General features: G+C 50.7%; 10 protein-coding genes across 19 annotated transcripts; 6 read left to right on the top strand and 4 right to left on the bottom strand.

Moving 5' to 3' along the window:
* Window positions 1–302: 302 nt before the first annotated feature.
* FVEG_17336 (hypothetical protein) lies at window positions 303–1,649 on the top strand (the record flags this gene model as incomplete). Its single annotated transcript, XM_018906592.1, has 1 exon — window positions 303–1,649. The coding sequence occupies one exon, from the start codon at window positions 303–305 to the stop codon at window positions 1,647–1,649; it is 1,347 nt and encodes a 448-aa protein (XP_018760747.1).
* A 974-nt stretch (window positions 1,650–2,623) lies between these two features.
* On the top strand, window positions 2,624–2,890 carry FVEG_17337 (hypothetical protein; the record flags this gene model as incomplete). Its single annotated transcript, XM_018906593.1, has 1 exon — window positions 2,624–2,890. One exon carries the CDS (start codon window positions 2,624–2,626, stop codon window positions 2,888–2,890), a length of 267 nt encoding a protein of 88 aa, XP_018760748.1.
* Window positions 2,891–3,396: 506 nt separating this feature from the next.
* FVEG_12752 (hypothetical protein) lies at window positions 3,397–4,443 on the top strand (the record flags this gene model as incomplete). Its single annotated transcript, XM_018902104.1, has 3 exons — window positions 3,397–3,687; window positions 3,744–4,352; window positions 4,405–4,443. 3 exons carry the CDS (start codon window positions 3,397–3,399, stop codon window positions 4,441–4,443), a joined length of 939 nt encoding a protein of 312 aa, XP_018760749.1.
* A 1,381-nt stretch (window positions 4,444–5,824) lies between these two features.
* Window positions 5,825–7,570, top strand: FVEG_12753 (hypothetical protein). The gene has a single exon (XM_018902105.1). The coding sequence runs from the start codon at window positions 5,830–5,832 to the stop codon at window positions 7,432–7,434; it is 1,605 nt and encodes a 534-aa protein (XP_018760750.1). The 5' UTR covers window positions 5,825–5,829; the 3' UTR covers window positions 7,435–7,570.
* On the bottom strand, window positions 7,565–9,615 carry FVEG_12754 (alpha-N-arabinofuranosidase C). Its single transcript, XM_018902106.1, has 7 exons — window positions 9,356–9,615; window positions 9,104–9,298; window positions 8,939–9,051; window positions 8,877–8,891; window positions 8,738–8,826; window positions 8,383–8,680; window positions 7,565–8,333 (listed from the first exon to the last, which is right to left on the bottom strand). Exons 1-7 carry the CDS (start codon window positions 9,460–9,462, stop codon window positions 7,627–7,629), a joined length of 1,524 nt encoding a protein of 507 aa, XP_018760751.1. The 5' UTR covers window positions 9,463–9,615; the 3' UTR covers window positions 7,565–7,626.
* Window positions 9,616–10,242: 627 nt separating this feature from the next.
* FVEG_12755 (hypothetical protein) lies at window positions 10,243–11,981 on the top strand (the record flags this gene model as incomplete). Its single annotated transcript, XM_018902107.1, has 4 exons — window positions 10,243–10,391; window positions 10,439–10,630; window positions 10,680–11,655; window positions 11,704–11,981. The coding sequence occupies 4 exons, from the start codon at window positions 10,243–10,245 to the stop codon at window positions 11,905–11,907; spliced, it is 1,521 nt and encodes a 506-aa protein (XP_018760752.1). The 3' UTR covers window positions 11,908–11,981.
* Window positions 11,982–11,990: 9 nt separating this feature from the next.
* Window positions 11,991–13,641, bottom strand: FVEG_12756 (hypothetical protein). Its single transcript, XM_018902108.1, has 2 exons — window positions 13,216–13,641; window positions 11,991–13,172 (listed from the first exon to the last, which is right to left on the bottom strand). The coding sequence occupies exons 1-2, from the start codon at window positions 13,458–13,460 to the stop codon at window positions 12,167–12,169; spliced, it is 1,251 nt and encodes a 416-aa protein (XP_018760753.1). The 5' UTR covers window positions 13,461–13,641; the 3' UTR covers window positions 11,991–12,166.
* A 165-nt stretch (window positions 13,642–13,806) lies between these two features.
* On the bottom strand, window positions 13,807–15,644 carry FVEG_12757 (hypothetical protein). Its single transcript, XM_018902109.1, has 2 exons — window positions 15,366–15,644; window positions 13,807–15,314 (listed from the first exon to the last, which is right to left on the bottom strand). Exons 1-2 carry the CDS (start codon window positions 15,570–15,572, stop codon window positions 13,932–13,934), a joined length of 1,590 nt encoding a protein of 529 aa, XP_018760754.1. The 5' UTR covers window positions 15,573–15,644; the 3' UTR covers window positions 13,807–13,931.
* Window positions 15,645–16,367: 723 nt separating this feature from the next.
* Window positions 16,368–18,639, top strand: FVEG_12758 (hypothetical protein). Of its 2 annotated transcripts, XM_018902110.1 has the most exons (3): window positions 16,368–16,547; window positions 16,596–17,347; window positions 17,398–18,639. In XM_018902110.1, the coding sequence occupies exons 1-3, from the start codon at window positions 16,541–16,543 to the stop codon at window positions 18,532–18,534; spliced, it is 1,896 nt and encodes a 631-aa protein (XP_018760755.1). In that variant the 5' UTR covers window positions 16,368–16,540; the 3' UTR covers window positions 18,535–18,639. The 2 variants fall into 2 exon arrangements, with proteins under 2 accessions (XP_018760755.1, XP_018760756.1); XM_018902111.1 differs by lacking the exon at window positions 16,368–16,547 and having other exon boundaries at window positions 16,558–17,347.
* Window positions 18,558–23,007, bottom strand: FVEG_12759 (hypothetical protein). 9 transcript variants are annotated; one of them, XM_018902118.1, is made up of 3 exons: window positions 22,647–23,007; window positions 22,109–22,358; window positions 18,558–21,972 (listed from the first exon to the last, which is right to left on the bottom strand). In XM_018902118.1, exon 3 carries the CDS (start codon window positions 21,508–21,510, stop codon window positions 18,829–18,831), a length of 2,682 nt encoding a protein of 893 aa, XP_018760763.1. In that variant the 5' UTR covers window positions 21,511–21,972; window positions 22,109–22,358; window positions 22,647–23,007; the 3' UTR covers window positions 18,558–18,828. The 9 variants fall into 9 exon arrangements, with proteins under 9 accessions (XP_018760763.1, XP_018760761.1, XP_018760765.1 ...); XM_018902117.1 differs by having other exon boundaries at window positions 18,592–21,972; window positions 22,109–22,203; window positions 22,251–22,840; XM_018902119.1 differs by having other exon boundaries at window positions 18,592–21,972; window positions 22,109–22,472; window positions 22,647–22,840.
* Window positions 23,008–24,002: the final 995 nt, after the last annotated feature.

Here is a 24,002-nt window from a genome sequence, read left to right as displayed (position 1 = left end):
TAATACTGAGGTCTTCAAAGCATTCACATAGATCCTCATCCATGATCTGACGGTTTTCTTTTCTTTACCTGTCTCACCCTGATTGAAACTGTTCGATACTGCCGGGTTGCTGGGGAAATAAAATTGGTGGCTGATATCTATAGGGGTCATAATGCTGAAAGCTGTCTGACTCAGTTGGTACCGTACCGTAAGGTACCTACCTAGGCAGCCTCCAGCGATGAAGGCCTACTGAGGGGACTTCCATCTATCAACTTGACTCTTCTCCAAAAAGCTTCCATTGCCAGCACTATCGCGAGCGCGCAATGACTTTCGCGGCGCGTCGGAGTCTTCGCCGCTCGCAGACCATTGACCACGATGAACTCGCCGATACAAAAATCGGGCTGGCCTCGATGCTTCCCTCCACTCAGCCAAAGCGTCGGGGACGACCGCCAAAGTCGTCAACACCAGTATCATGCGGAAAGCTTCCTGGCTCCAAGCCTCGTGGGCGGCCTCGCAGCACTGCTCATCAGATTATGTCTGATAAACACGTCGCATTGAGACTGGGTTGGCAAATGCAGAAATCCACAATGGGAATGCGAGTAGGCAATGCCGCCCGAACGGTATACCTTCTTTCGCGCCAGTGGCCATGGGACTTAGTCGCAGGCTTCGTACCAAAGAAATGGGGCATTGAGATTCTGGAGAGTATGAGGAAGCTCTTTAGAATTATCCATCGAGTCTTCCCAGCGGATGAGCGTCAGAACGACTTTCAGTTTGTCAAGAATTATCTGCGCGAGCGCGCAATGAAGCGCGATCGACGTCGCCCGCATTTAAAGAACAGCGATATCTGGGACGCGTGCTTTTATTTCGCTGCTGGTGATAATTCTAGACGCGATGCTTCACACACAACAGTGACACGATTGAAGCGTTCAATCAGCACGGTCGTGCAAGAAGACGAGCGTGGATATCTTGACTACTTAGGCATCGACCATTATGGCGACGAGGATGATGATGAGGAGGAGGAGGAATATGTCGACATTGCTACACCTGCAAAGCGTTCAATAATACCCTCCTCACCTTCGCTGAGCCCGAAGCGAGCACGAACGGCCGAGTCTACTGACCCATGCCCACAAAGCATCACAGACATCACCAACTCATTACAATCATTGCACGCCCAGAAGCAAAAAGAGCTCGAGGCGGTAACCAATTCACTGGACGAGATTGCAGCTTCATACCAAGCAAAGGAAGCAACACAAATGAACCACATCAATGCAAAAGTTGACAAATTAACCTCCGACATGAAGGAGAAGATCCTCAAAGTTCGAGGAATCGTGGAACAGCAACACAAAGACATGGAAATGAAAGCAGATCATCTCCTACAGCATTACACGTCGCAAGTTGAGGAATACGACAGATTGATTGCGCAGGCAAACGATGATGTCTTAGAAGAGCTGGATCAGATGGGGAAGAGCGATGTTGGCCTGGAAGATGAGGAGAAGAGGCTGGAAGGACGTGTGAAGGAGGTTCTGGAGGAGGTTAGACACTGCAGTGTTGTCGAGACGTTGGTGAGGTTGGGGCCTGGTGGGATGGCGAAGTTATTGGGGAGACTGGAGGGGAATGGTGTTGAGTTGGTCCAGATGGCGGAGAGTATCATGAATGAGGCTGAAGAATAGCATAACTCGCTTTATGCTGATCATTCTGTGCATCTTGTGCTAAGGTTGGTGATCACAAGTCTTCGCTTATCGCGGCATCTCCAAAAATGCGGCACGCTCCCGGTTTTGTCTGCACAGTGATATAGACACTGTATCGAACATTCAGCCCGCTCAGTCGCCCGCGAGATTCTCCACAGCGTCATCTACTTTTCTCTTCTCTCCCCCTATTCTCGTCATCTTTTGGGTGTATCGCTCAGGCCTCTTCTCTTATCACTTTTTCTCTTCTTTTTGCCAGACCGCTAGTGTCACTGATCAACTGACCATCTGATCTTCCTTCAATAGATACAGGCCAGCCTCACACTGTGCGGTTGGGCATGTCTCGGGAAGCAAATAAAACACGGACACCAACGCGCTAGCTGTCCACGAAATTCTAGTACAAGAGAGTAGTCTGTATTTTATCAAATCAACCAAGACATTCCTGCTAATCTTGCTATATAGCGGGGGGCAATCAAACTCGCCGTATCGATCAGCTCACTCGAACCTCTATTATTCCACTTCAACGCACTAATTCGACATGAGATATTGCCTCTTTGGGTAATACTTTTAATGGTTTCTGATTTTTTGATTGGTGAACATGAAGGCTAACTAAGAGGCACCAATATATTGGTTCGAGACGAATATAGTCGCATTTCCTACACTGTTTGTGCTTTGGGCCTAGTCATTTGTCTCAAACCCCAGCGTCATGAGAGAATGCCATTAGTGAAGAACGAATCTAGAATGCTATATTGACGTCCCAGTTAGCTGATCGCTAGGGTTGTGAGGGTTGCAGCCATTATCACGACCTCCTCGTTGACACGTCTTGATACTGGTAGAGCTATATAGAAAGATGGTATAACCCGTATTAACGCGAGAGTATAAATACTCCAGCAACTAACGATCGAAAATGCCCCTCAGAGTAAGTCATCTATAGCTGCATTTTCGTCACATGCAACAGAATGTCTAATGCAATGGCCAGTGATTCTTCCCGTCGTCGCCGTATAGGCAGACCCTACGGCAGTAAGGATTCATATGCGCCACGCATCAAGAGAGGACTGAAATCTACATCTGACCCCAAGCCTCTATCGGATGAAGAGATCAGGATGAAGCTTGACAAGAAAGCCACTCCTCCAGACCCTCGCATGACCTTCGCAAGAGGCATCGAGATCCTCACGACGCAGTGGTCATGGAAGTGGACATCTAAAGCGTTCGAGCCTGAGAGGTGAACTGTCGCCATGAGGAGGGACCTGCGGGATCTGATCAGGGGGTACCAGGGCAGGTACAATTTTAACGGAGATACTTGTCATGATCTCAAAGTCACTCTGCTTCGCTCCGCAAGGGAGCGGGATAAGAACAATCCAAAGCTCAGCAGAGGTGATTTGAGTAATGCCCTCAAGCATTTTGGTCTCGAGACCAGGAAAGAAAAGAAGCAACAGTAAGTGTCTGTTCCCTGCGAGAATACCGCCGCGACGCCAGTCGTGGTTCGAGGATACGCCGCCGGAGACACCAAGTAGTGTGTCACGGGCTCCTCCGGCACCGTCTTCCTCATCGGTCGTGTCCGACTACGCGTCGGCATCCTCTCCTGTTTCGAGGGCGTCGAGTGTCACGACGGTCACGGCGGATTCTCCAGGGGCTACTAGGTTCTCTCTGCCGGAGTAAGCTCTCAGCCACAAGCCTCCAACGTGCGGAGTCATCATGTCCGACCGTCCACGAAGATCAAGTGGACGCGATGATGGAAGATGACTCTATGTTTGTGGAAACAGTATTAGATTTTCCTGAATACAGGAGCTCCAGTGCCGATAAGGGAGAGGACTGCAAGTCCCCTAAATCGAAGCCATCGTCTCAACCTGAAGGCATGGAGTCTGAAGCCTCGGTGCAACCTCAACCTGAGGAGCCTTCTGAAACTGTTGAACGGCCTGAAGCCCACGTCAGAGAGTCTGTGGAAACAGAGATGCAGATCGACTCTGACGAGTCCGTCCACGAACCTGTTACTAAAAACGCTACAGAATCGAACTCGAACTCGGTAAGTATACCATAATTGAAAACTTTTAGTCACCACTTACTTACTCGTCATAATAGCCACAACCAGAATCAACTCCTTCACTCCCCTCAACTCCAGAGGATATAATCAAAAGTCTAGAACTCCTAGAACTCCAAGAAAAATCAGAAGGAGAAAAGCTCACACCGCTCCTCACAACCTCCAAAACCAAAGTCCAAGCCACAGAGTCCGCCATAGCAGCTACGCAAGGCCCCAACAGAAAACTCCAAGCCCTATGCGAAAACCTCAAGATCTTCCGGACAAGAGAGGCAGAAATCATCGAGAGCCTGGCATTTGTGAAGCAAACCCTTGAACAACAAAACGTAGACCCAGAGACTGATGAGTACAGACGAATTCTGCTCAATCACACCTCGAGGCTGCAGCACTGCGAGACTACGATACGTAATGTGCAGAAGGAAATCGAGGAGGAATTTCAAAAGGCGACGCATAGGGAGATTGAGATTAGGGGACAGCTTGAGAAGGAGTATGCTGAGTTTCAGGAACTGCAGGAGAAGGAGAGGGGAATATGTCGCAATGTGCAGTATTACAGCTTTATAGCCTCGCTGTTGAGGGTGGGTCCTCTGGGACTGGATAGCTTGTTGTTTAAGCTGCGGTACAGTGGTGTTGATGTGGTTGGTGAAGTCAGCAAGGTAAGTTATCGACCCGTCAAGGGACGAATGGTTTAACTAACTGAGATTATAGAACTCTTCGAATGCAGTGCAGGATCACGTCATGACCTAAATGTATCATAGTCAGACGATCTGACGATAATGAAAAGCATGTATGGGCGCACTGGAGCGCATATTGTGTTACTGTATTGGAACTTCTCTTCTATATGGTCATGGTCAGGGGTTTGAGTGTGTTTGGGTATTGTTATTGAATGGAGCGAGCGTTGCAAGACCTCATGGCTGAAAAGCCAACCGATACCACGCGTGTTTTGGAAAATACCATTTTTAATTTCTCTTTCTTCTTATAGTACTGAGGGTTTACGTGCTGAACTGTGAAGTACGCCTCATGAGGTTCACGATGTTTCATGGCGGCTATAAAAGGGATGGCGTAGCGATGTTGGGGAAACCTCAGACACTGAAACGTGTTTCAGACAGCTGAGAGAATTGCGGGTCAACTGTCAATCTGTTACTGTTATTTGGCGCTTCGATGGCTCAAAGGCTCAAAGGCAAAGTAGAATGCTTAAAAAGTCACGGAGTATTATAGATCGTTGTGAAAAGGCAACTAGGTATTGATCCAGATTTTGTAACCAATCTTCCACTTCCTGTCACTCGATCTCTAAACAGCCCATTGTCGTTGAAGAGCTGGGTAGGTCTGGTTCGCCATCAGGCCTAGGGTAGGCATCAACGCAAATGACTCCGCCAAGAAAACAAAACACCATCTACAAGAAGTAGACCAATGAATCGCATCGCATCCCAGTCTTGTTCAACTGCGATGATAAAGGCTGACCAAATACTTCAACACCCCTCATCTGCCTAAACTCCACTTAAAGGCAGCCTGTGAGGGGTCCCATAGCAAAACACGCCCCCTTCTGTTGCGATCAGCAAGGATGCAATGCAAGTTACCGGAATGGCTTTGATGGTTTTGTAAAAAAGAGGCAAACCGTGGGTCACTGTTCTCTCTGTAGAGGCAATTTTGGTAAGGTACAGTGGCTGTTATGCAGGTCCGTTGGTCAGCTGCATTAACGGCTGCCTCTTTGGATGGGACGGCAAAGGGTGACAGAAACTCAAGTCTGGAGGCGTGAATACGCTCATATTGACTTATACAAACATGATATAAAATAAGTAAAGTCAAGTCACGTTACAATAAAGAGAAGAGGGTATCTCCTGTGCTTACTATTCGTGAAGAAATATAAGAAATGATCCCAAACTTGTAAGAGCTTTGACAAACCTCGAGATAGATCGGCGGTTTCTTTTGTCACCTCAGGGGTCAATTGATCGTGATGCATCGCCTTATGCAGGTGAGACTGGTTGGCCATCGCCTACGTCAAAAGAGGCAGTGAATAAAATGCACCGAGTAATAAGTGAATGACTGAGTAAATGACGAAAAAGGGCAGCCAGAGTAAATATATAATCACCCCATTCCCTCTCTCTCCTCAACCCATCCTCAGCATCATCCATCATGGCCACCAACACCACAGCCCCCAGCACAAAGAGCATCCTCGCCCTAGGCTCAGTCAGCAGCCTAGTAGAATCCCTCTTCCCCGGCGGCACAACCCTCCCCCCTGTCGCTTTCCTCCTCTACCTCACACCCTACCTCTTCCAAGCCGTCGGCAGCGCCGCAAAGTCCCAGTTCATCTCGAGTGTCGAGATTAAAGCGCACGATGAGATTTTTAACTATGTCATGAGTTGGGTTGCGAGGCATAAGCTCTCGCGCAATAATCATCGCCTTCTTGCGTCGAGCACCCTCGACCATGAGCCCTTTTCGTTGATCCCGTCGCCGAGTAATCAGGGTGATGGGGACGATGATGTTGAGGATGTTGATCCGACTGCTAGTCTTGATGAATTGAGGTCCAAGATTTCTCTGTACAATGCGAGGCCTTTGCATTGGACACCGTCTGTGGGCACGCATTTCTTCATGCATGAGAATCGCCTCATCTCCTTCACAAGATCCGTCGAAAGCCAGGAATCGTCCCCGTTCTCACGACGCCCGGAGAAAATTGAGCTTTCATGCCTCGGTCGTAACGCCGATGTGCTCAAGCGCATTATCTACAATGCGCGCATCGAGTACCTCGAGAAACAACGAGGCCGCACAAGCATCTATCGAGCAGTCAAGTCATTCGGCGACGAGCTCTCTTGGACAAAGTGTATGTCCAAGCCAACACGGCCCATGTCGACTATTGCGCTCGATGAGGCCATCAAGCAGAGCCTCATCAAGGACCTTTCGCGATACTTGAACCCTCGCACTAAGAATTGGTACGCCACGAGGGGTATTCCCTACCGACGGGGCTACCTCTTCTCAGGCCCGCCCGGCACGGGAAAGACGAGTTTGACGCTTGCTGCTGCTGGGCTGATGGGTCTCAACATCTATATGATCAGTCTCAGCTCGCCTAACCTCTCGGAAGATAGTCTCGCAACGCTCTTCCGCGATTTACCTCGGACTTGCCTTGTTTTGTTGGAGGATATTGATGCAGCGGGCTTGACCAACAAGCGTAAGAAGCAGGAGACCCAAACAAATAATGGGCCGCCGAAGCCTATGCGTGAACCTATCTCTTTGTCAGGCCTGCTCAACGTTATTGACGGTGTAGGCGCACAGGAAGGTCGCGTTCTGGTGATGACATCTAATCACACCGAAAACATCGATCCTGCCCTGTTGCGCCCTGGACGAGTCGACTTCTCTGTCGAGTTTGGCCTCGCTTCGTCTGAAACGATCACCCAGCTGTTTAGACTAATGTACGGAACCTCCCACGATGAGGTTGGATCAATTGAACATGCTGCGACGGAACCTCCGGAAAAGTCAGTGGACACAACAAGGTCGGTAGCTGCGTTGGCGGAGGAATTCACAAGGCTAGTTCCCTCGCTGGTGTTTAGTCCGGCGGCCATCCAGGGGTATCTGCTCATGCACGAGGATCCGATTGGGGCTGTTGATGCTGCCGGGAAGTGGGTTGAGGAGCAACAGAGGCTAATGGAGAAAGCTAAGAATGATGCTATTGAGGCCGAGAGTAAGGGAGAAAAGAATGAGAGTCTTGTGAATGGTACGGAGGAGACCAAGCTAGAGGAGAAATAGGACTCCAGTTGTAAGCTTCTGGCCTGACTTTAGATGACTTCTCCAAAGGTCAGATAAATTTGGTTAAATTCAGTACATATAAACGTTTTGTAGCACGCATGAAATCAAGAAAGCAAGATCACACCCACATGGCGAAAAGATCATGAATTGACATCTATTGTTCTATATCCAAGCCATCCGATCTATCCAAGTCTACAGCTTCCAGCGCAGCAGAGTAAACGAGTGCTTGGGGAACGTAAACAAGCCCTCGCCATTCCACTTAGACTCCTTAATACCAACCTCCTCCTTCTCGGCAGTGTTAACAACCTTGACATCCTTTCCACTAACAGTATGAACCTCCACCTCCTTGCCACCCGTCAAGCCCCTCAACTCCGTCTCAAAGTCCTTCTCCTCATGAATATTCACAACAGCAAGGTTAACAACACCATCCTTATCAAGCGCAGCACTAACATCCAACCACGGCGTCTCAATAGCACCGCGGATCCACTCCGGATGCGTAGGGCCCTGATACTCTCCCGCACGAACGTTCACAGCAATAGTAGAGCCGCGCATGTACTTGCTGTACAGAAGCAAAGGCCACCAGGTAGGCTGCTTGAGGAGTCCGTCTTTGGTGGTCATCAGGGGCGAAATGACGTTTACGCTTTGCGCAATGTTGGCCATGCCCATGTGTTTGGACTGGCGGACAAAGACGTTGAGCCAGATTGCTACGGCGAGGGCGTCGGAGAGGTTGTATTTCTCCTCGGCGCCTTCTTCGCCTGGGGCGCGCACGGGATCCCATACGTTCCACTCGTCGAAGCAGATCTTTTGACGGCGGACGGAGGGGGGGACTTTGTTCTCGATGCGAGCGAGGTCGATGAGACCGGCTGTGATCTCGATGGCACGCTCAGCAGAGCGAGGGGCTACACCGTTAGTACCTCCATTGCGCAGACCAAGAAGGGGGGAACTTACCAGTGGCGTTCTTGTAGTGATCCTCACTAGCAGTGTAAATGTGAATGCTATGCTGATCAATAAGACTAGCAGTCGTGCTTCCACCCAGGCCGTGAATGTCAAACTTGATGCACTCCTTGATGACATACGCGTCCCAAGAGCTGTGGCCTGTTTCACCGCAGAGAATCAGCTCAACGTTGGGGTCGAGAAGCTTAATGGCCTTGGCCCATTGGTAGGCCTTCTTGGCGTAGTCTTCCTTTGTCATCTGGCCGACTTGCCAGGGCCCGTACATCTCGTTTCCGAGAGCCCAGTATTTGACCTGAGAGTGTTAGTGAGGGAACAGAGAAGAGGGGAGAGGGGAGAGGGGAGGGAGTACGTTGTAGGGCTTCTCGCGGCCGTTTTGACGACGGAGGTTGGCGTAGTATGTTGGTCTGTCGGAGTTGCAGTACTCAACCCATGCGAGAGCTAGTAGAGTCAGTATTTTGTGGTGTTTAGAGAGTGATGGTGAGACTGACCTTCATCGAGAGTACCTAAACTCAGTTAGTAACCGTCTATTTGAAGCGCAAATAAGACTTACCAGTTCCAAAGTTGAGAGCGAAGTAAGGCTCAGTGCCTACAACCTCACACCACTTAAGAAACTCATCTGTGCCAAACTCATTCGTCTCTGTACCAATCCACGCAAGTTCAGGTCTATTCCATCAGCCTCTCACTCAATTCCTCCTCATAAAAAAACAACACTTACCTAGCAGGTCTCTTCTCCCTAGGCCCAACACCATCAAGCCAATGATACGTAGCAACAAAGTTACCACCAGGGTATCTCACAACAGGACAGTTGAGCTCCTTGAAGGCCTCAATGACATCCTTTCGGAAACCGTTCTCGTCAGACAGGGGATTTCCGGGGTCGTAGATGCCGCCGTAGATGCAGCGACCCATGTGCCTGTACCACGTATGTCAGGGTGTGATTCATCAGCTGAGGGTGAGGCTGGGGACTTACTCTGTGAAACCGCCATAGATGTTATCCTCGATCTTGGAGATGATGGCGCTGGGGTCTACTGAGATGGAGGGACGCTCATCGTCAGCAATGCGAGTAAACGTAGCCATTTTTAACTGCAGTCTACAAGAACAAACTCAACAATTGTTTACAAATTTGACAGAGCAGAGAAGAGAGAAGTCAACCAATTTATGCCTGATTCTCGCCATCTCCATACTAACGGTCAAGTACGGCGAACCCCTCACCTTGGACAATAGCATCAGGCGCAAGCATGTCACGGCGCTTGTTTAAACCCTGTATAAGGCGTTTCTTAACCCACCTTTCTCCGCCTCCCATTGGCGCGCTTGTCCTCCTCCACAGCACGAGACCTTTCTCGGCCGGGAGATCCAAGTCCGGAAGTTCTTCTCCACTAACTTTAGAAACTCTGCTTCGCCTAACCCTGTGTAAGTGAACCAGAAAACTTTGCGCACCAGTCATAGAAACAAACCGGTACGCGTAGCGGTACAGAGCCGCACTTTTTGTGCGCTCCAATCGGAAGGGATCGCGGGGTTTCTTATAATCTCCGCGTTGACAGGTCAAAGACATCAACTCCACTGGGTACATCGCTTGCTTCGCTCCTCGTCAAATCCCCATGGGACAATGACCCGCTGTAGACCCCGTATTTCGTCAAACTAGAGTTGACTCACCCCATGGAGAAGAAAAGCATAGTTAACTCAAACTTGCTTTGGGTCTCGATGGATGATCCTTTTTCTAAAGTTCCTCTTGACGCGCTCGGGTACTCGGAACGACCCCCTTGCAATAATACCATGGACTGACATGTATAAATACACCCACCCACTAAACCTCCTCCCTCAGTTTGATCAGTAAATAAACCCACCATCATCGACATCATGGCTCTTCCACCAAAGTGGTATCAGTTCCTCGTTTCCGTGTTTGCCTCTCTAGGCTCTCTTCTCTACGGTTATGATCTCGGTGTAATCGCCGAGGTCATTGCCTCTGGGAACTTTAAGAGCAAGTTTGGCGATGATCCCAATGCTACGTACGCTCATCTCCTCGCTGCATGAGAGCTGAAGCTAATGAGTGCAGTGGTGCTGTTGTGTCTGTGTTCACGGGCGGTGCTTTCTTTGGTGCCATGTTCGCTGGTTATGCTGGTGATCGTCTCGGAAGAAAATGGACAATCATGATCGGTGCTTTGATCTTTATTCTGGGTGGTAGTCTTCAGACTGCTGCTGATCACATCAACTACCTCTACGCAGGCCGCTGTCTCGCTGGTCTTGGGTATGTCTCCCCAGAACCCCCCATATGATATACAAACTAACACTCTCAGTGTCGGTTTTCTCGTCATGATCGTTCCCGTGTACCAAGGAGAGCTCTGCCATCCTGACATTCGTGGCCGTGTAACAGCCCTCCAGCAATTCATGCTCGGCATCGGTGCCCTCGTCGCCACAGCAATTGGCTACGGAACATACACTGGCATCGGCGACGACAACTCAGGCCAATGGCGTATCCCCCTTGGTATCCAGAACCTGCCCGCCGTGATTCTCGCCGCTTTGATCCTCTTCTTCCCCGAGTCTCCTCGTTGGTTGATTGACCACGGCCGCGCTGACGAGGGTCTTCAGACGCTCGCCAAACTCCACGCGCACGGTGATATCAACGATACTTGGGTGCGTGCCGAGTTTGACCAGATCCAGGAGCGTCTTGCGATGGAGCATGAGGCTTCTGCTAAGAGCTACAGTGAGCTCTTCACTGACAGGTCGTGTTTCCGACGTCTGTGGCTTGCCATCTCTGTGCAAGTCGCTGCGCAAATGACTGGTGTTAGTGCTATTCAGTACTACTCTGTCGAAATCTACGCCAAGATCGGTATCAAGGGTGACGAGACCCTTAGATACCAGATGATCTCGTCCGTCATCGCCCTGGTCGCTCAGTTCATCTGCATGCTCGTCATTGACAGAACCGGACGTCGCTGGCCTTTGATCGGCGGCAACATTCTCAACTGCATCACTTTCATCATCGCAACTGTTCTTCTCGCCAGTTTCCCTCCTGGATCCGAGAACACTGGCGGTGGTGCCGCTGGATGGGGCTTTATCGTCGTTACATGGATCTACAACTTCTCCTTCAGCGCTACATGTGGTCCCCTGTCTTGGATCATCCCCGCTGAGATCTTCGACATGAAGACCCGTGCTAAAGGTGTGTCATTGGCTACTATGATGTCCTTCGCTTTCAACACCATGATTGGCCAGACTACCTCTGTCGCTCTTGATGACAAGCACGGCATTGGCTGGAGATGGTATATCCTCTTCATTGTAAGTTCCTCCCCTCACTCTCGCTGGTGAATTATGCTGATAACCCAGGTCTGCAACTTTACCAACGCGGTCTACTTCTGGGCTATTCTCCCTGAGACCGCCAATCGACCCCTTGAGGAGATGCGATATCTCTTCACCGAGGCCCCCTTGTTCGTTCCTCTTATGGACGAGGCCAAGTTTGCTGCTGGTCAGGACCTCGAGCGCCGCGTCGAGAAGGCTGAGCAGACGCAAGAGCTTGAGCACCAAGAGTAGAGAATTATTAGAAGGAGATCTCGTTGCATACGGCTCAACCATAAAGTTGCTGAATAGATAATCTCTAAGAATCAACTTATATGAACTTGCCTGTCATTGTGTTTATCGAATCAGTTCCGTGCCATTGAGATATTGTCTGTTGATTCATTACTCATCTCTCACACAGTCCCCTGCTATATACCGACTATAGATTCAAACTGTCCGTTAAGCCCCGTAGTCCATATTACTCCAACATCCCAAGAAAACGCCTGTAAATTTCCTATCCCGCAAGTAACTCATCAGCAAAATCCCCAACCCTCTCCCTCAACTGATCCAAAACCCCCTCCTCCACCCAAAAATGTCCTGCCGTCTCAATCTCCCTCCCCCTGAACTGCGATCCCATCTTGCCCTCCATCTTCGCCTTCCAACTTCTAAACTTCCCCACAGGCGCAAACCCATCTTCATCCCCAAAGATCACAAGTGACGAATTCCTAATCAGCTTTTCTTCAGCCGCTACATCCTGGGGATCCTTGTTCTTCACTAACGCTGACGGGAGAAGTGACATGGTCGCTAGGTGTGTCACCACGCCTTGGGGAGGTGAGATCATGAGGTAAGCAGGTCGTGGCATGGTGAGATCCGTAATACGAGGGAGATGCTCTCCTGGCTCAGGCGGTACGACAGCCGTAGGTGGATTTTGCGAAACGTTTCTCGAATGTCTCCCAGCTCGAGCCTTGGCGATGAAATCGTGAACACCCTTTCTAAACCTCTCATCGTCCAGCGAAAAGCTCCTCCTGGCACTGGAATGACTTCGTCGTGGACTCCCACTCTCGTCGCCCCCAATTCTTACACCTCGCTTACTCCTCCCCCGCGCTGACCCCTCAATCATTGCTGCACGGGCACTCGCAAGCACGATGTTCTGCTGCTCAGCAAGATGCGCAGCTCGAAGTCGAACTTCTGCGGCGTCGGAGCCTGCGATGGGCGATATGAACGGCCGGAGAATTGCGTCGAGGGGTGGGATCAGCGTTACGACCATTCCGCCGTAGGAGTAACCTCCCATAAGCAAGATTGGTCGTGGTCGAGGTGCTGAAGTGACAGCTGCGTCGAGACTAATCGGTGCTTCTAACCTTGTCGGCGTGGAGGGTTCGCTGTGGAGGGTATTGTCGATGTGCGGTCGGAAGGGATCGAGGTCGTGAACGTAGTGTAGAACAAAAGCGACAACGGTAGCATAATCGTCTCGTTCGGGTTTCGCAGTCCATGAAGTCCGTCCCGCAGATCCATGTGCACCTCTACACAATCAGCTCAAGCTCCCCAGACCGAAGAATCACCTACCGAAAATTAAAAGTCCCTACTAAGAACCCCTTCCGTAGTAACTGCGCAGCTGCCGCTCCAACCACAGGGTCATCATAGCATCCTCCCATAGGCGCATAAGGATGAGCAACCACAGCAGCATGTTTCAGCCATGTTGGAGCTTTGGGATTCGCGGACAGTGAGAGAGGATGATAGATTCGACAGTCGAGGGTGATGCCATCGTGGATGCTGGGGAGGGTTAGTGTGAGTGTTGGTTCTGGAAGCATTTTGGCCGTGTCATGACATGGTGAGAGGGTTCAATTGGGTTTGGAGATGCAGGAAATGGGAAAGATTGCGGATGACATGGGATTGTGTAAGATAAGCTGGCGTTACGTCAATGGAAGAGCTGGCGCACAGACGGGGAAAAAGAGCCGAGATCCGTGACAATCACAAGTAAAAATAGCACGCCTCAACCACGTGGCTTCCATGTAAATGTCACAACGACGGTCAATTGAAGCACATAACAAGAAACACACTGTTCCCTTACTTACCGTTAGCCCTATACAAGGCCATCGAGCTTTTAACTTTTCAATCAGAGGCTTAAACAGTGAAGCCCCTAAATTAGCAGATATAAAGGTCTCACTGCTTAAGCCACTGATTGAAAAGTTAGAAGCTCGATAGCCTCATACAAGGCTGATAGCAAGGGAAAACATGCTATTAATGCTCATACATAGGTATCGTCTATATCAAATCTAATCTCATTGGGCCTTCTTCTCTCCCGCATCCTTTGCCCTCTGTCTCCTCCTCTGAATCCACCCTCTAAGCTCATTAATAAGTCCCATAACCAATGGAACACCCACCGGTCCCAGCAGCGGTAAATACACCGCTATCTTATGCTCATCAGGGAAGTATAGCTGTCCAACCATGCTCTTCTCGAAAAACGCTCGCTCTGCCTCTTCCTCTGCGATTCTAGCGTGCAAGAGTCCAGAGGGAGCGCCGAGACTGGCACATGCTTGTTGAAGATGCTCCATTGTTGAAGCAACTCCATCGGCGACACTGTGGGGAATTGAGATTGAGGGGAGGGCGAGAGACAGACGGGCGAGAGAACCGAGGGTTGATGAGGCGCGGAGGAGGAGATCTGCTGAGCGGATGCGGGAGAGGGTGGATAGTCGTAGTGGGAGGGAACCTGACTGAGGTGTACCCAGGAGTGACAGCAAATGTCCAGTGAATGTGAGCATTGGCTGCTTGAGTGTCTCACTGGATACATGCGTCGTTGTCTCGGGCAGCGAAAGAAGGTATACACTGCCCCATTGGGGAAACATCCACGACTGTGACGTCTCTGTCTCCGAATCAAGCCCAATCTTCTGGTCGCCAATGTAGATAACAAAGTTGACGGTCGGAGCGCCCGCAATTGAAGGAGACAGAGGCCATTCAGCGGCATTGATGAAAGATGCTAGGTCCTCCTTACTCAACACTTGCGATTGAGCACCAGGCGTCGCATACAGCTGGACCTGAGTATCAATAGTAAAGTTATGAATTGGGCCTAGCACATCAAGCATCGGCTTCATGTACTCCTCGATCGCCTTCTCAATATCCCACGTGCTCGGTGCTGCGCCGGCTGTGAATAGGGAGAAGGTAAGATGGTATGTTGGCGAGTATCGTAGAGATCGTGTAGTTCGCTTTGACAACCTGTCGACGACCTCGGGGGTCAAGCCTTGAGGTTTCGCATCGGGGGCTGAAGATGTCGATAGAAGGTATGAAATGATGGATTGTTCTTCGGAGAATGTCGATTGTAGCTCGTTTGCGATGTATGTAGCGAGTGCGGAAGACGATGACGACGCAGAAGGGATTGCGTTGGAGGGATAACCGATGTTGAGGACAGCCGAGTCGGGGTCTAAAGTAGCAGAGTTGCTCTCGCCAGGCGCAAGTTGGATCGTGAGTGCGACATGGGAATCATCATCGGCGGCGGGCGAAGGCGAAGCGCCCCCCTTAGGAGCAAGTTGAAGACGCAGATGATGTCCCGAGAAGTCGTTATGGTCGTCAAGAGCATGCTGCGTCAACCGCACAAGATTCTGCGCCTCATTATCCTGCAGCGCATCCGCTTTCACAGAGATCTGAAGAGGAAACACAGGACGACAAGCCTACCCCTTCATTAGCCATCAACACCACATCACCATCAGGTTTCTGCTCACTTTTCCCTCAGCCCACTGCATCATCCCATCGAGAGGGAGATTCGCCCGGTATATCGTAGTAGTCTTCCACCATATCGGCACGCCCAAACACAGCACTATCAACCAAAAGGAGATGACGATACGGGTTCTCCTGTAAATGTCGGATTGTTTCTCGGGGGGCGGAGCGGACGGCGCCGCGGAAGTGTCTTTGACGTCGCCGGGCGCCATTATGCCGTTTTAATTGAGGTTGAGACGGGGATGGTGAAGAGGCTCTTATCAGAGCTCCCTGTCGATTTGGATCGATACGTGGAGGGATGGGGGAGCTTAGCTACACGACATCACGATATCACGTGAGGTCGGGGAGTCCAAGGCCCGATGCCGATCATCTCCCATCTAAATCATTCAAGCTGGCAGCTGAACGTCTTGCTCCTCAATTGTATCCATTTCACGTATTTACTATTCTTTTGAAGATTAATTCCTCTTTTATAAGCAATTGGAAGTTTGACGGGTCAGATTGGCTGGCTACGCTCCGTGTTGGGACGAATACACCTCGATAATCAACCTTTACAACGCCCAAAGCCCCTAACGTTTTCTTTGTGGCCCTACCAAATTTAGCTTAAACAGAAGAACAAACTCTATTATTCATAACCGTTCTAGCCCTTCTATTCACTGTAATCGATCAACTGCCTCCAGCGCCGATCCAACACATCAACCCCTGCAAAGGCCGTGCTGACTGCATCTAGCAACGGACACTATCGTTACCAGATCGCCAGGAACCATTAACGATCCCTAATGCCAATCCCATCTTTTACTACATCCTCTGATATCTCAAAACTTCCCCAGATCCTCCCCGCATCAACTCAACTTGCTACGCCTCATTTTCCAGCCGAGGCATCACAGTCGCATACAACCTCAATTATAACAAGGTTGCAGAAATCTAGTTCAAATGGGGCAATTGTCTCGTGTTGGAGTGCCAGCTGGTACCCCCTTGGCGAAAACTGTAGCATTCATGAACCACCAACGAACTTGAATGCCAAGCAGTTATAGCGTTTATATAAACTCTCGGTCGTCGGTGCTTTAGTGGAGTTTGCGCTGTCGTCACCGTCTGTCTTATCGCTATCAGACCATCGACCCACGTACGTCAAGCGACTTTGTCCCTTTCTTCAACATCAACTCTTTCTTTTGCATAAACAACAATGCCTCGTGAGTAAATCTACTGAATTGAATCTCAATCAGAATCTAACTGTTTAGTCCCCCTTTCAATAACTGCCCCTGCGGCCGCGGCATCGCTAGCATACTTAAATGCCCGATCGTCAACATGGTACGACCTCTTCCTCCTGCGCTGCGTAATCACCGCCGCTTCACGAATGTACTATCGCGAATGGACCGATCGCCTGAATCTATACTACCTCCTCGAAAACATAGCTACCAACTCTTCAACCTCTGATCGCGCATTACTCATCTTCGAGGGGAAACGTCTTTCGTATAAAGATGTTTACCAGCAGGTGCTGAAGTATGGCCAATGGCTAAAAAACGAGGGAGTCAAGAAAGGAGATATCGTAGCGCTCGACTTTCAAAACTCAGATTCGTATATCTTTGTATGGCTTGGCCTCTGGAGCATTGGAGCGAAGCCAGCGTTTTTGAACTATAACCTCTCTGGAGCCTCGTTGATCCATTGCTTGAAGGCTGCTACGACAAAGTTATGTATCGTGGATCCTAACGTCGAGGAGAATGTTGGACAAGACGTTCGTGATCAGCTGAAGGACATTCGCTTCATCATTCATACTCCTGAAGTTGAAGCGCAAATCGCTGCGACAGAAGGTATCCGCGTGCCGGACTCCGACCGATCCGAGAAGAGTCTTTCAAGCATGGCTATTCTCATTTACACCTCTGGAACGACCGGCATGCCCAAAGCTGCCATCGTGTCCTGGGGAAAGTTGATCGTTGCTGGCTCAATGTCTGAACAACTCCTTGACCGATCAAAAGGCGACATCATGTACTCCGTAAGTCTTCCCCCCCCCCCCCATCTTCTCAAACCAAGCTAACCCTCCAGTCAATGCCCCTATATCACTCCTCCGCAACAATCTTCTCCTTCAGCGCAACTCTCCTCTCAGGGAGCACCCAAGCCCTGGGCCGCAAATTCTCGACTAAGACCTTCTGGAATGAAGTCCGCGACTCAGGCGCAACATCAATCCTCTACGTCGGCGAGACCCTGCGGTACTTACTCGCCGCACCACCGCAGCACGATCCTGAAACAGGTGAATGTCTCGACAAGAAGCACAACGTCAAAGTAGCTTTTGGAAACGGTTTAAGACCAGATATCTGGAATGAATTCAAAGAACGTTTCGGCGTTGAGGGAATCTGTGAGTTCTACGCTGCCACAGAAGGAACCTTTGCGACCTTTAACCTTAGCAAAAACGACTACGCCGCTGGCGCAATTGGTCGCAATGGCTGGGTATACAACCTGATCATGAGCTTCTCCGTCGCTCTGGTAGAAGTCGATTGGGAAACTGATCTGCCCAAGCGCAACCCCGACACAGGGCGCTGCTACAAAGCTCGTACCGGCGAACCAGGTGAAATGCTCTTCCGTCTACCGTCAGGGAACCCATTTGGTCGCTTCCAAGGCTACTACAACAATCGCGCAGCTACAGAAGCAAAAGTCCTTCGCGATGTATTTAGTAAAGGCGATACCTGGTTTCGCACAGGCGATGTCGTGAGGTGGGATAGCGATGGACGCATTTACTTCCACGATCGTATAGGCGATACATTCCGCTGGAAGGGCGAGAATGTTTCCACCGCCGAAGTCAGCGATGCACTATGTAAACACCCCTCCGTCAAAGAAGCAAACGTATACGGTGTATCGCTTCCCCATCACGATGGAAGAGCAGGTTGTGCAGCAGTCCACTTATCCTCTGATCCTACTGCAGAGACAATGCAGGACATAGCTACTCACGTGCGCGCTGAATTGCCCAAGTTCGCGAGACCGTTGTTCTTGAGAATCATGAGTGAGCTCGGCGGTGGACAGATCACGGGGACTATGAAGCAGCAGAAACATGCGCTGCGAGAAGCAGGTGTTGATCCAACTGGTGATAAGAGTCTTGGGGAGATATACTGGCTCAAGGAGGAGAGCTATGTGCCGTTTACGGAGAAGGATTGGGGAGAGCTTCAGGGTGGAAAGGCGAAGCTGTAAGAAGTTGCATATAGATCGGATACCCATTGTATAGTTCATTAGCATGATTTCAAGTATCGTTGTATAGAATGGCTCATATGAAACAGGATCGAGGTTTGGTGAATGTTTAACAAATGAACTCATCAGACGTGATGATAATGCTATCTACTATGAAGTGTTATGTCCATCATCAAATGCTTCATATACGCTCCTACAAAATTCACCTCTTCTACAGATCGTGACTGGATTCATTACATGTCACAATATTTTCGCCGAGTCCATCCCTAGCTCGCTTGATAAGTCGCCTTGGTCAGCTTATGATCCTGCTATTCCCAGACCAACACGCTGTTGGCCTTGTCCGCTTGTGTAGCTTGGCCCCATGCCGTTTCCACCAGCTGCTGTGCCTGTTCGTTCTCTCATCCTCCTACCCTCCATCAAGCCTCGAAGACCTCGCTTCTGTAGGCCAATTACACTGCTTAGTTCACCATTCCATACAAAGTTGTCGCGTTCGCTGCCACCAATCTCCGAGGAACTCCACTCTGAACCGCTCTGGCTTGTTGTAGCAGATAGCTCATCACTGGATGGTCTGCTCAGTTGTTGCACATTGGTGTTGAGCGTCAGGCCCTCAGTACGAGTCTGAAGATCCGATGAGAAACTGTCGCCAGGGGTATGTCCCAGAGAAAAGTCAGAGGTGTTAGTAGGCGAGCCCACAGGATCCAGAGTTCCAACAAAGAAATTGGGGTTGAGGGATCCATCAATGCCTCGGCCACCGCCAGCTGCCATGGCTGTAGCATTGAAAACAGCCGCAGCGTTGCGACTGTCGAGCAAGGCGTGAAGTCGCTCGACTACAGCCTCCAATAGTCCGTCAATACGGTACGGTCGGGCGATCTGGAGTAGCGAGCAAAGGATCTGGGGGGTGCAAAGAGGAGATGTCGGAGGTGGGAGAGAGCTCGTGTAGAGGAAGTGAAGCAGCGCCTGGATCGTAAGATATGTGTGTGGGAGGTAAAGACATCTCGGTCGTGAGTTTGGCGGTAGTGAGTGAGGTGTAGGCGCCGCGTTAATGTTCGTCGGGTTGGCCTCATGGCTCATGGCACCTGTGGTGAAACTTGAAGCTGTGGTGCTTGAAGGGGCACCAGAAGAGCTCAGTGACGAGCCAACAGTGCTAATCATGGAGGATGAGCTGTCTGCTACCCTCGAGTTCGGTGTGATTGTGATAGCCGATGCGCGTAAAGGATTGCTTGAGAGACCGGATCTAAGAGTCATGGCATCGCTCCCATCCTGTGTCGCCGTTCCCTCCCGTAGAAGTTGCACGAAATAAGGTCCCCATCGTCGTCCGACGATTCTCGAGTTGACTGGAATACGCTCGCCACCGATGCACAGAATATCCATATCGGCAAGTTCGCGCATGGCGAATGACTTCTCGCCAAGCTCCTCGCTCGCCCTTGAGTGGTACCGTCCACCCGCTGTGTATCCTGCTTTGCGCGCCAAACTCAGACCAGGCCCAGCATAAGGGCTGCTGGCCGAGATGAAACCTGAAAGTGGACTTGTCTTGCGGGGATTGTCGTAAAAGCCAAATGCTTCCAACTCGACCATGCACACATTGGAAAAGTTGATACGTCGATGATTATAGTCATCGACGAGACTCCTTTTCCTATTGCCCAAGATCACAAATGTGTTTCGGCGGTTCCATAAAACTCCACGATTCCAGCTTCCCTGGCTGAACACACTTCCTCCGGCATCGATACGACTCCATGTCAAGGTTCGCAGATCCAGAGCCCAGAGCGCATACTCTTGTCGAGATGAGGTTAGGTACGTGCCACTGACGACAAAATGGGTATCGATAACTCCGCCGTTCGGGAATCGCAATCCTGGTGGTGAATAGTTGCCTGACATTGGCCGCTCTGTGAGAGTACCGTCAGGCGCCCGGATTTGTAGCTCGAGCTTAACGTCCAAGAAGTTATAATTGCAGTAAATCAACATCGAAGCCCCTGGTTCACGGGCTTCTTGGCTGATACCTCCATCGTGACGTTGCATGCCGTTCGATTGTCGGCGGCCGAGTTTGGAAGCCACTGAAGGCGGAAGAGGGGCAGTCACACTCCTATATGCGCCCCAGCTTCTGTCCAGAGGCTGTGTTGAGGTCCATTTCAGGCTTCGCAAGTTGAAGACACTGATCTGCTCAATGTAATTGTTTCTGCCATCCTGTCCACCAACAATGACCATTTCTGCACCACCTGAACCATCAATATTAATGCCGATTCGGCCCTCATTAGGGTTGCCAGTCGAAGGATTATGTTGTAAAGCAGAAAGAGGAGCGCGGTGCGAAGAAAAGGTGGCAGATGAAGGAAGGATGCAGGCGCAATGGGCGTAGCGGCCCTGGGGAGGGTCTTGTGTCGGAATAAAGGTCCAGGCTCTGGTGTTTACGTCGTAGATGTAGATATCAGACATGACAGTGATTTCGGGTTGCTGCTGGTCACCACCAGGAGGCTGGTTAGGGGCAGGTGACATGCCACCGTAACAAACCATCTTGGTGTCACCCAAAGCGCACATGGAGTGGAAGTATCGAGGTGGTGGAACGTCGCCTGTTGTTTCCAGCTTCGTCCAGTGTCGACGAATCAGATCCAACTCGTACATATCCGATGTCAGAGGCGCAGGTCGGCTTCTAGACAGGATACGGCCTCCAAACACATAGAGCTTGTCGCCCAGGATGGTAGTTGTAGCTCCGACTAGGGCATGGGGCTCACGTCCAGTCGTTCGGTGAACATTGCACATAAGACCGGACAAGTGTGTTGAAGGGCCATTGGAAGGTCCGCCTACAGGGGTTGCCCGTTGAGCGACATTGGGTGATGGACCAGCAGAAGCTGATCCAGTACCTCTGGGCTTCAGGCCGTCGGGTTGTTCTTGCGAGTCATATCTGGAGGCACTCGACACACTGCTCATGCTATTATTGGCTTCGTGGGCGCCATATGGGTGCTGCGGTGGCGCAGATGCTGACTCCATAGTGCTTGATCGGCTATCAAAGAAACTTTCTGTCTTCGGGGGCGGTGTCGGTAGTGGTGAGGTCGAAGGTGACGGATCGAAGAACTTGGGTGAAGGAATCTGCCCCTCTGGCACACTAGGCAGATTGGGGGAGGTCGAATCTTGAGGATGTATAGATTCTTGATACGGCGGCGACCGCGGTAGAGGCTTCGACAAACTATACTGAAGGGTCAAGTTTCGAGCATGCTGAGGAGGCGCTTCGCTTGCGGGGGGTGCACTCGAGGTGGAGGAATGAGCGGAGTGTAAACTTCCGGATGAGCTCTTTAAGTGCAACCGTGAAGGACTTCTCGAGAGCTTGACTGAAGGTAGCTTTCGAATTCCTCGATAGACGCCAGCAAGAAGATCGGGGGTATATCGGCCGGTCGGCTTTTCGTCGTTAACGAGATCGGGGAAACGAGAAGGAGGTTCGTCGCCTGCTGAATCCTGACGGATTGTTAGTTCTGGAGAATCAACCATGATGCTCTGCTTGAGGATCGTGAATAGCGAAACATGAGGCGATTGTAGTGCAACGGTTTGCGATGGGCGGGGAGGAGTAAAGGAGCTTGAACAAAGGGCTGACCAAATAGGAAGTAGACGCAGCAGCAACAGTAGTAGTCGAGGACCCAGGCCAGAGACAACGGGAGCCAAGGCAATGGAAACGCCCGAGACGTTGCGCTGGAGATCGTGAGTTCGATCCGGTGAGAAGAGAACAGGGGCGTCACCGCCAAAGACTGGGTCCCGAGGTCACTTCACGACAGGGCCAGGCCAGATGAACAGGGCCAGGGAGGGGATTGCGAGGAGCCGGACGCTGATCAGAAAACGTGGGAGGACTGAAGCGTTCGTCAAGGTCACGTCAACGAGATACAAGGAGCACTAAACGAGGAGAGTAGCGGGCGGGCGGATAGAGTCGTGGCGGTTGTTGGTCGCGGGGGAAGAGGCTCCGTCTGGAGACAGGACCGAGATGGTCAACCAAAGGAGGATAAGAACGACAGGGACGGGGCGGGACGGACACGACAAGACAGGATAGGACAAGGGCAGGGCCACGCGGTGGAGGCCAGGGAAGACGAAAAAGGCCAAGGGACAGAGGAGACGATGGAGACGGAATACGGCGTACGTACAGCAACTAGATACTGGGAAGCCAAGGCTAGATCGTTAATTTCGTGTGAGTCGCAAGGAGAGAGAGAGAAAACTGGTGATGTACGGATACGGATAGGGAAGCGGTAGGTAGGGTTCAGGAGGTTGGAGAAACAGAACGGTCCAGTCCAGAATCAGAAGCCGTAAACGTAACCGTAACCGTAACCCAAGTCACCTGCAGATATGCAATGCAAGGCGAGCAGTGAGTGGCACGCACCACGCACGGCACAGTATGTATGTATGACTCCTCTCTCCCGTCTTTTTTCCTTTATTCCTCCTTGCGTGGTGACTGGGCCGGCATATGCCAGGGACAAAGGCCCTGAAGTCGTGATGAAGGGAATTGAACCAATGCAGTGTCAAGGTCAGGGTGGAAAGACTGGAGTTGACAAGGGGACATGGCATTTGGCAGCTGAGTGGGGTGCACGGACACCAAAAGTTAAGGAGAGGGGTTCAGTTCAAAAAGATAGTGAGTGTGGGTGGTGTGGCCTATGGAGTGATGCATGTGACGCTGAGAATAGAGCGCAGCATATAATACTTGGCAAATATGCATATTCTGTTTCGCATCTTTTGATTGTACACACGTATTGTTTCTATGTTTGTTTGATGCTCAATTCCTGCATCTGCAGCCTTTGAATGTCTCTCGTAATGGTCCCCTACAAAGTGGAAGCGGATCCTTGGGCTGTCGACAGTTGTCAACTTAGGCCAAAGTTTATTAGCTCCTGGCGCAGACTTGGTTTCGGATACAGGGGACACGACAAAGCTTCTGGAACCGAATCCTTGAGAACGAGATCGACTATGACGACAAAGGGGTTTCGATGGGGATGTTTCAGATAGACCACGCACGTTGTAAAAACTCCCGCGGAGATATTCTTTTCCTCTTGTCGGGAACTTCCGTCTCTTTTTTCTTTCTGTGACTGCTGATAGATTCAGGAGTCGAGGCAACATGACATTTTGCTCAAGCGCTTCGAGTTGGGACGAACCAACCAATGGTACACTCCACTCCAGCGACTGCATAATCGACCCAACTGCGGCACATTTGCAAGCGAATCGCCCAACACAACCCTCCTCCACTGCCACTGCCACTGCCCTGGGCCCTTAGGTTCCTTTGCTGACTGAGCACTAACGGAGACACAAACACAAACACAAACACGCGGCTCAGGGGAAAGAACTGGGATCGACATAATGAATGCCTGGTAATAATAGCAAGCACTTTTTATTACTATAGCTCCAGGTCTTATAGAAACGGCTTGTCACCGCTTCGTCCTTAATGTTAAAAATCATGGTAAAGGAGAATTATCGTCAAGGGTCAATTCTGAACCATCACCACGGTCCCAAGGTTC

This window comes from Fusarium verticillioides, chromosome 3 (assembly GCF_000149555.1).
Source record: "Fusarium verticillioides 7600 chromosome 3, whole genome shotgun sequence".
Classification (NCBI taxonomy): Eukaryota; Fungi; Ascomycota; class Sordariomycetes; order Hypocreales; family Nectriaceae; genus Fusarium; species Fusarium verticillioides.
This window is presented reverse-complemented; position numbering and strand designations above follow the sequence as displayed.